The 10,862-nt window shown below is 45.7% G+C and overlaps 1 protein-coding gene across 1 annotated transcript in view; it reads left to right on the plus strand.

Annotated features, from left to right (window-relative positions):
* LOC306928547 (RING finger protein 145-like) overlaps positions 1 to 10,418 on the plus strand; it is a 32,012-nt gene extending 21,594 nt beyond the window's left edge. The window contains exons 9-12 of the mRNA XM_079508772.1: positions 2,405 to 2,552; positions 3,365 to 3,487; positions 4,597 to 4,830; positions 5,585 to 10,418. Of these exons, the coding sequence (XP_079364898.1) occupies positions 2,405 to 2,552; positions 3,365 to 3,487; positions 4,597 to 4,830; positions 5,585 to 6,268 (1,189 nt within the window). The 3' untranslated portion in view covers positions 6,269 to 10,418. The remainder of the gene's footprint in view (positions 1 to 2,404; positions 2,553 to 3,364; positions 3,488 to 4,596; positions 4,831 to 5,584) is intronic.
* Positions 10,419 to 10,862: the final 444 nt, after the last annotated feature.

Below are 10,862 nucleotides of genomic sequence, written 5' to 3' on the forward strand. Positions count from 1 at the left end.
CCCGAGACCAGTAACTATCCCTAACCCCATCGCCCTGGCCCTGGGCGCCTCCCGAGACCAGTAACTATCCCTAACCCCATCGTCCTGGCCCTGGGAGCCTCCCGAGACAAGTAACTATCCCTAACCCCATCGTCCTGGCCCTGGGCGCCTCCCGAGACAAGTAACTATCCCTAACCCCATCGCCCTGGCCCTGGGCGCCTCCCGAGACAAGTAACTATCCCTAACCCCATCGTGCTGGCCCTGGGCGCCTCCCGAGACCAGTAACTATCCCTAACCCCATCGTCCTGGCCCTGGGAGCCTCCCGAGACAAGTAACTATCCCTAACCCCATCGTCCTGGCCCTGGGCGCCTCCCGAGACAAGTAACTATCCCTAACCCCATCGCCCTGGCCCTGGGCGCCTCCCAAGACAAGTAACTATCTCTAACCCCATCGTCCTGGCCCTGGGCGCCTCCCGAGACAAGTAACTATCCCTAACCCCATCGTGCTGGCCCTGGGCGCCTCCCGAGACCAGTAACTATCCCTAACCCCATCGTCCTGGCCCTGGGAGCCTCCCGAGACCAGTAACTATCCCTAACCCCATCGTCCTGGCCCTGGGCGCCTCCACGAGACAAGTAACTATCCCTAACCCCATAGTTCTGGCCCTGGGAGCCTCCCGAGACCAGTAACTATCCCTAACCCCATCGTCCTGGCCCTGGGCGCCTCCCGAGACAAGTAACTACCCCATCGTGCTGGCCCTGGGCGCTTCCTGAGACAAGTAACTATCCCTAACCCCATCGTGCTGGCCCTGGGAGCCTCCCGAGACCAGTAACTATCCCTAACCCCATCGTCCTGGCCCTGGGCGCCTCCCGAGACAAGTAACTACCCCATCGTGCTGGCCCTGGGCGCTTCCTGAGACAAGTAACTATCCCTAACCCCATCGTCCTGGCCCTGGGCACCTCCCGAGACAAGTAACTATCCCTAACCCCATCGTCCTGGCCCTGGGCGCCTCCCAAGACAAGTAACTATCCCTAACCCCATCGTGCTGGCCCTGGGCGCCTCCCGAGACAAGTAACTATCCCTAACCCCATCGTCCTGGCCCTGGGCGCCTCCCAAGACAAGTAACTATCCCTAACCCCATCGTGCTGGCCCTGGGCGCTTCCTGAGACAAGTAACTATCCCTAACCCCATCGTGCTGGCCCTGGGCGCTTCCTGAGACAAGTAACTATCCCTAACCCCATCGTGCTGGCCCTGGGCGCTTCCTGAGACAAGTAACTATCCCTAACCCCATCGTCCTGGCCCTGGGCGCCTCCCGAGACAAGTAACTATCCCTAACCCCATCGTCCTGCCCCTGGGCGCCTCCCGAGACCAGTAACTATCCCTAACCCCATCGTCCTGGCCCTGGGCGCCTCCCGAGACAAGTAACTATCCCCAACCCCATCGTGCTGGCCCTGGGCGCCTCCCGAGACAAGTAACTATCCCTAACCCCATCGTCCTGGCCCTGGGCGCCTCCCGAGACAAGTAACTATCCCTAACCCCATCGTCCTGGCCCTGGGAGCCTCCCGAGACAAGTAACTATCCCTAACCCCATAGTTCTGGCCCTGGGCGCCTCCCGAGACAAGTAACTATCTCTAACCCCATCGTTCAGGCCCTGGGCGCCTCCCGAGACAAGTAGGATGGATGATGGAGAGAAAACGCATACAAATTATTTTTAGGGCTGGGACTTTTAACTGATTAATTTTGATGAATTATCTCTTTTTCATGCGTACCGATCACATCAACCAATGGGAGAAGCAGCCGATCAGAACGCATTGCTTGGTCCAGTGGATGGGAAATTTAGATTTAAAAAAATCTGTTTTATTTGGAAAAAAAATGCTTCTCAGCTCAGGTCAAATGTTGATTAAACCTGCGATTCATTTCGATTAATTAATTACAAAGCCTCTAATTAATTAATTATATGTTTTTTAATCGATAATTAATTTTTGACAGGTATGTTTGTTGTTCCAGATTATTCCTCCTCGTTTCCCGCCGCTGACCTGGCTCTTAAAGTCCTCGGCTTCTCTCACCAGAGAGAGTTGGCGAACGTTTCCAAGCTTGCATAAATCAGAAAAGCTTTTGTTTTTATTTTTCGGGGGAATAAGTACATGATTTCTAAGAGGCCCGTCTAATGTATCAGTAAGTAACCAAGTAGTAAATGCAGTGCGTAACTAACTACGTAGTAAGTGCTAAGTAAGCAGGCAGGCAGGCAGGTAGGCGTTGAGAAGGATTGTATATAGAGAATATTGGATTGAATGTGGCACTCAAATCACAGATTCTACCCCCAAATGTATCTTACTATATTCCCTGTCCCTCTTTGCTTATTCCTATCCCCTCTGTCTTCCTGTCTCTCAATCGGTCTCTCACATTCTCTTTCTCTCTGGTCTTCCAGGAGTCTGTGGAAGCACTTCCGTGCAGTGTCTCTGTGTCTGTTCCTGCTGGTCTTCCCAGCCTACATGGCCTACATGATCTGTCAGTTCTTCCACATGGACTTCTGGCTCCTCATCATCATCTCCTCCTCCATCCTTACATCACTGCAGGTGCACGCACGCACGCACGCACGCACGCACGCACGCACGCACGCACGCACGCACGCACGCACGCACACACACACACACACGGCCTCTTTACACACACAGCCTCTTTATAGCACTTTATGTAGACTTAGGTAGTATTTTTAAACGGACTTATAGCTTGTTATGTAGACAGCACTAGAATTGCATTTTTATGTAGTCATAGCACTTTATAGTACACATGTATAATATATAATATAGTATAGTATAGTATGTATAGTTCACATAGATACTCCACTGTTACATTCTTAGTTTACGCTTGAGTCATGATAACTACTTTTTATATATGTGATGTATGCCATGCTTTTGTGATTTGTTTTGTTATTGCTTAATGTAAATCACTCTGGATTAAGAGCGTCTGCTAAATTCCTAAATTGTAAATTGTAATTTATCCCATAACGCAGTGGTTCTCAACCTTTTCAGGCTTCGACCCCCAAAAATAACATTTGAACTGGGGACCCCCTAGAGGAGTTGAGGCATTACATTTAGTTTCATTCAGTTCCCACAGATAAATATAGCAGAGAATCGCAGATCTAGAAGCTCACAATGCCTGGCCTTGCGAGGCGATGTGAGCTTGTAGATTTCTTTTCTTATTATCTGACAATTTGGCCAATGTTTGACGATTTTTTATTGTATAGTTTGTTGATTACTTTTGATGCATTGATGAGTCATTTCCACCGGTTGAGAAACACTGCCGTAACAAACCATCTGTGCTTCCTGCAGGTCCTGGGTACCCTGCTCATCTACATCCTCTAATAAACCATCTGTGCTTCCTGCAGGTCCTGGGTACCCTGCTCATCTACATCCTCTTCATGGTGGAGGAGATCCGCAAGGCTCCTGTCGAGAACATGGACGAGGTCATCTACTGTGTCAACGGCACCTACCGCCTGCTGGAGTTCCTGGTGAGGGGGGTGGGGGGGGGGCACAGTAACTAGTTTAATTAATGGTGTGTGTTGACTCTCGACCGGTTGTTATTCTCTGCCTGGAGCACGAAAAGTACTGGCCAGCGCCATTACTGCGACCACCTGGTTCCGTGCAATAAGCGTTGTTTTGACCAGAAATGCCGTCTGGGAGGGGATTTGGAGACTCAAACGACTGAAACCAGAGACTGGACTGCACCAAGATGGTGCAGTCCAGTGTCTAAGCTAACAACAGATAGCCATCCGAAGCTAATGTGAGTAGCCTTTCCACTAGATCGGATCAAACACGAACTGAATAAACGTAGCCTACATATTTTGGCGGCGGCGCTTCCCGACATTTTCTTTTGTCGGGAAAACGGTTAATAGTCTGTTATCATCGGGCTGGTCACTGGTTCAACGAGGACACAACATTGAGAATGACAGGCACGCACGCAGTAGTCAGCTGAGCTCAATGCTCAGCTTCCCATGATCCTATTCACAATGGTCCCCACACAGCTAGCCTCAAGCATGCCATGCAGCCACATCTAAGCAGCCCAGTGAGAATGCAATAAGCTGGTGCAACTATTTATTGATTTACTTGCATTTAGATTATTAACTACTGCAGTAATTTTTTGTTAGTTTGTATGTAGTGGTTTTAAACAGACGTTTAAAACGTTGTAATTGGCTCTCAAGCTTTGATTCGACTAAAACATCTCATCTCATCCTGTCCATTCGTCAGACTCCGAGTCCCAGCAAGGGTATTATAGTTAACTAAATGAAATTCCTAATGAAAAGGAAAATGTACCAATAATTTTAGTTTTTTTGTTGCTATTTGTCTGAATTTATCTCAGCCCTGACAAAATCTCGGCCGATTCTAGTTCTCACACGTTAAAGATCTTTCAAAAATGTGCTGCGGTGCATGCTTGTACATCTGCTATTTCTTAATCGCCAATGCAAATAAACTCAAACGAATGGCTTAAAATAACTAAAACTAAGCCTTTTCAAAACACTAATGCTAAACTTGCAAACTCGCTTTAAAAATGAATCAAAACTAAACTCAAATTGAAAACAAAATAAAAAGCTTAACTGCTCCTCGCCTCCATGCCCACCAGGTTGCAGTGTGCGTGGTGTGCTACGGCGTGTCGGAGACGGTGTTCGGCGAGTGGAGCGTGATGGGCAGCACCATCATCCTGGTCCACTCCTACTACAACGTCTGGCTCCGTGCCCAGCTTGGCTGGCAGAGCTTCCTGCTGCGTCGAGACGCTGTCTACAAGATCAAGAGTCTGCCCACGGCCAGCGAGAGCCAGCTGCACATCTACAACGACATCTGTGCCATATGTTACCAGGTATGAGGAAACGTTTGTATGTGTGTGCGCGCGCGTGTGCGTGTGTGTGCGCACACGCAGTGGCTCTCGAACACTGTCATGTCAAGGACGTGGCCGTGGACCCACATTTGAAAAGATTTCATTCCAGGGACCCCCATAAGAGAAGATTTGTGTTGTTAAAAAATATATACGTTTATATTCAAAATGTTCCAAATAACAGATCTACAAGATCACAACATCACACTTGTGAGCTTGTACATTGGGCATTTTTGAATATATGATTATACAATTATAATACACTGATTTTGCTAGGGCCCCCATGGAACTCCCTCAAAGACCCCTGGGGGTCCCTGGAAAACCAATGCACTTGACGGGCCTGTAAACATTCATGTAACATCTCAATTCTCAATGTTGGACATGGACATGTTTAACTATTTACTATCTCATTGTTTTGAGAACAATAATAAGAAAATAGTAATTTATAGGAAGTTTCAGATATTCGGTAAGTCATGTGAAGTGAGTACATTGCCACCATTTTGTGCTGATGCAAAAACAATATTAAAAACTTAGATATTGAGGAAATCTCTTGATTCCATTTAGCTCTTCTCAGACAATTTTGAGTGTCAAAGGACAGGGTGTGTTTGTTTACTTTGTTAAATGAAGGCCTGGAAAGCCCATTGAGCAATTAGGAGATATACAAATATAATTGAGTTGATTTTGACTAAATCAAAGAATGTAATAGCAATTATAATGTGCGTGTGTGTGTTTCCTCCAGGACATGAAGAATGCAGTCATCACCCCCTGCAGTCATTTCTTCCACGCTGGCTGTCTAAAGAAATGGCTCTACGTCCAAGAGACCTGCCCCCTCTGTCACGCACAGCTCAAGGGCCAATCACCTGCCGCCGCCGCCGGTGCCACCCAAGACTCCCCCGTGGTTAACCAGAGCCCGTTGGCGGCGGGGCAAGGAGAAGCCGCTGTGGGTAACGGCGGAAAGGAGGAGAAAGGGCCTCCTCTGGACCACGGGACAGAGGGAGGGGGAGATGGGGAGGGGAGAAGGGAGGACGGACTGGGAGAGACCTCGTCCTGCTCACTCTCCCCTCCGTTCTCCAGCAAGCTCTTGCCTCCCCAGGACTCAGTCAAGACAGACGGGCAGGAATGCTTGCCCTCCTCTCCCTCATCATCTTCACCATCAACCTCCTCATCGCTTCCTGCTCCATCACCTCCTCTGCCCTCTGACCCTCCGGAGAGTCGAATGGCAGATGAGCAGCACCCTCTTCCCGTCCCCCTCACCCCCACTGCCTCCTCCAATTCCCCCACCACCACAACTGACACCCTCGCCACTTACCCTGGCCTTCCTGTGCCGCTCTCCCCCCTGGCGTCGTGCCGTCGGCGTCGCACCGTTCCTTCTCAGTCCGCCTCAGGCCCGGCCAAACAGATCCCGACCCCGTCCCTCAACTAGCCACAACGTTCCTATTGGACAGCCAAGACTCACAGGCTGCCGTCTGACCCTGACAATGGCTGAAGGACAGTCATTTCCTCACACACAGATCTCTGAGCCCCATGTCATGACGCGCACACATACTGTACACACACACACACACACACACACACACACACACACACACACATTAAAAACTCTTAGTACTCCAGTGGCCAATTTTCTGGCTCCTATGCCGCCTTGTCCTTCTCTTACCTGTTGAGCCTGCTGCCATGAGCTTCCATTCTTACATCTCGAATAGTCTTCAATGAGTTCAGGGGCCATATGTATGAAGGGCGTGCATGCATCAAAGCGTACGCAAAGTACTTATGTAAAGGAAACCTGACGTGAGAAGGTGTGTACGTGTCTCCATGCTCTGCAGGTGCTGTACGCAAGTTCTCAGGGAGAATGTTTTGGTGACAGTCGCAAGGATAAAATTATGCAGGAACATTTATGAATGTGATGTTTTTTTGTTTTCCTTCTTACACGCAGTGTAGTAGCATAAAAAAAACACCCTCCGGGCATCGATGTCTCCCTGGACGAAAGATGAAGATGCCACATTGGTCCTGTAGAGCAGTGGTTCCCAAGGGTTTTTTGCCCGTGACCCAAAAGAGAAATTTGATGTCTCCCTGGGACCCAAACTAGTGAAAATAGCAGATCTACAAGCTCACAATGTGGCTAATCACGTGTTTTATAATTTATGGAATTTCTTTGATTTTCTTTGATATTTTTTTCATGAAATTACTGAAAACAAATATTGAATTTGTTTTTAATTCAAGAAAAAGAAAACCTTTTTTTGGGAACGTTTGTTGAAAATGACATTTTGTTTCTAAATAATTAGAAACAAAATGTAGGAAACAAAAAATTAAGGGACCCATAAAAATGCGACACTGAAGTCCCACCAATTTGTTTTTTTTCTACTTATTTCTATTTTCAACAATTCGTTTCTCAGAACCAATGCTATAGTGTAAATATGTTTACAGGACGAGCCAGTTGACCTCACTCCATATTTATTTTTCTGTGATATGCCAAGTACGATGCCAATTAATATTGTTTATCATATAATTTGCTACCTCCTCAACTAACATCCGATGAAAAACTTGAGAAACGCAGGCTGTGCAAACGTTCATACATATGGCCCCAATTCTTTGAAGTTGAAAGTCTGAGACGCTAGCTGTGCCAGTAAAATAAAATATGCAGACTTCGTCACTCAATATTTACGAAACTTACATGCTCAAATGTAATTGCTTTGCAGTGAAGGCACTTAAACGAAATACGAAGTGTTGTCAAGTGGGCTTGTCAAGTGGGCATCTCAACACTGTATTGCCTTTAATTTGAAAGAAATTTCAATTAAATAACGGTTTACAGGAATCAGTACCCACCCCGACCACCACAGAAAAAGAGAAAAAACAACAAAACCATCTTCAACTAATCAAAATGAATCGGAGTATTGTATCCAAACTAATCCTCATTTCCCTCCCTCGACATTTCATTTGATGGCTGTATGTCCTGCCTTTCTCTTTGTGCAGTCTCGCTCACACCGTTGTTCATGTCACACTTTGAGCATTGATTTTTGGCTATATACATGTGCCACAGGCAGGTTCTCTCTCACAGGTACGGAACGAGGCACAGACAGATCAGGCCATCAGAAAGACTGTATGGCAATTGAGTTTCAAGACTTCTCAGTTGAATTTTAAATATTTACTTTTCTGTTGTATTTTAAATACCAACGGAAACCTGTTGGGATTACAAAAGGTCAATGCTCTGAATGTCTCCATTGGTTCTCATCAATGGCCAGGGGTATTTGTTAGTTCTCATTGGTCGATACCGAGTATGGACCGAGACTATATCTGTTAGTTATTGTTGACAATAACAGTTGACTGGTTACCGTTCTGCAAGGGCAACATGAAGCACTTTGCTGCATCGAGGATGCCTCAATCAAGTATTGCAATGTGAACCATTTCCACGGGCTCACATGGGACCAGTGTTGTCCAATCCTAGCTCATATTACTTGATATGATGATTTCCTTCCTGTTCTGTTTGTAAAAATCATACTGGCTGGTCCCAGCAAAAAATAATACGCTGTTCCCGGTGATGTCCCATGGTCGCCAAACTTTAGCATTGCTATTCTCTCTCTTTAAAAAAAACCAAAACATAATATGCCATTTTTCCTTCCGTGGACAGTATAGTGATTTGGCATGACATGCAGTAAGGGCTGTGGTCCAGATTTCGGCCTACGACATTGGAAGGATCCCTTTGTATACAGGCACCATGATGGCCAAACCTGCTCATATTATCACTTTCTTGACTTAATTCGATGAACATCTCACTAGCCTGGCTGGCCGAGAAATACAGCCCAACCACACACACACTCGTCTGAACATTTTCCCATACGAGCTGTATAGTGCTCTTTCATGGCCAGGAGAGACATGCATTTTGTACAATTGACCTCTTAATCGTTGACAAAAGATGCATTCCACAAGAGTGTGGTTGAGTTGCGTCTTGAGGGGATGAATGGACATGGGGTGGCTTTGAATGTGCCCATGGCAGGATAATGCATCAGGGTCCTAACAAGAACTGGGATGCAGAAACTATCGGGAGAGGAAGCAGCCTTTTTGCAAAATGTATTAGCCGTTTCCAGGCTAGCCATTGGCTGGCCAAGTAATAATTCAGGGTCAGAGGTTTGGAACCGGTCACTTCACAACCCAGCTGCTTCATTCTAAACCGCATTAATCAAGCTACTGCTTCTCCCCAGTCATTTCAGTCCACATGATGGAACCACCAGCAAGTTGAGTCATTTCGTAGGAATGCTCAAGTATATTGCATTTTTCTTTCAACACGCACTGAAAGTTGTATCTTGTCCCAACGGAAAGGTTAGTAGGGGCAGGACAGGGAGAGTGTGGCCTTTGTCTGTGAGCGTCTGATGGGCAAAGAGACATAGAGACTTGGCCACGTATAGATTTTTCGCACGCTTAGGGCTTGCACGCTGCATTTCTGCTGTTAACAGACATGTTTGTCCCTTATGTTTCTTAACCTTCCTATCTGCGTATGTATCTCTGCCATTGTTTTATTTTTGTCATGATTTTGTGTTGCAATTGCACTAATGTTGTTTATACTAGCAATGCTCGAAATCCCTGTATGTGGCTGCGAGCAACCAAATATCCCCTCTATTAAGTTTGCATATTGGAAATGGCCCATTCTATTCATGTGTGGAGTGTATATAATAAGGCCATATATACAACACCTGCATATGAACTGGGAGGGTGTGTTGATTATATACGATGTGATCTGGGCTTGATTTTTTTTCTCCAAAAGCCAACCTAGCATCTAGATCGTCTTTGGTACTCTGTGACTATTAGCTCTGGAATGCTTTGGAATGGAGACCGAGCCCTAATCTGTTAGACCAGCCAGTGTTACTGTTTCTTCTGAATGACGCGGCCTCGAGCTGGTGTGAACACTCCAATGTCCTCTATTGGTAGGAGTGGGATCAGCATTGGCGCTGACGAAGAAGATGCACTAACCAACCCTTAGCAGTGTTATTACTACTACTCTAACTATGATTACTAAAGTTACTCTTGCTATTAACATCTTAATTATTGCTTTTGTTAGGCATTTGGCTGATGGACTGACAATGAATACATGACAAATGTATGATCGTCAACGTGACCAATGCTCTTTGATTCACTTAGTATTTCTCTTTTTTTTTTTGGTTATGAAATGTAGAGTTTGGTGTATTTTGCACATTGTTCTTTTGAAAGGTGAATAAGCATTTTTAAAGGCCTCTATTTTTATTACCAAAATAATAGTTCCATTCTTCATAGACCTGGGCCATAAAAACCGCATAGGAAATGGTTATTCTTATTGGAGGGAGTGGCATGCATGACAAACAGTTAAAAGGTGTTACAAGTCAGTGACATGCAGCTAGTGGGATGGCACTGTTATGTCACTGTGTCTGTTTCCCCTGTATAACAATGACCTTTCACATTGGTGGTTGAATGGTGAATAACAAATGTACCACCATTGATTCTGCCTTTGCACACATTAAAACATGGTCCACATGTTAAACTGAGCGTATTATGAAGTCACATGAAGCTACTTCAATATTTGGACTCGCAATAAATGAATCCAATGACTGAAGGCTTTGCTTGATCAATAACCTCATTAGATTATATTCCAATGTATCTCTGGGATTTCAGCTATAGGATGCCATATATAAATAGTGTCCTACTCCTGTAGCTAAACGTTTTAGGAACTGCAAATGTAAGTTACAGTTGTAGGTAGTTTTGCTTTTGACCCTTCTATAAAAGCACGGATGTAATATCAAATTAGCTTTAATTCATATATGTATTGACCCCAATGTACAATAACATCAGCAGAACTCGATGTTTTGCTCTCTGTCCTAATACTGTACGTGTGGTTCAAATTGAATAATTTTCAATGAGTACGGAATACATTTTGTCTTAAAATCTTGTGGCGTACCTGTACTGTAGCAGGAACTGTAGTAAGAGTGAAATACAGGATAGGTACACTTGTAGAGAGATGAGAGTAAGATCAGTGTTGGGCAATATTGCTTAGG

Source organism: Electrona antarctica (genome assembly GCF_951216825.1).
Source record: "Electrona antarctica genome assembly, chromosome: 8".
NCBI classification, from domain to species: Eukaryota; Metazoa; Chordata; class Actinopteri; order Myctophiformes; family Myctophidae; genus Electrona; species Electrona antarctica.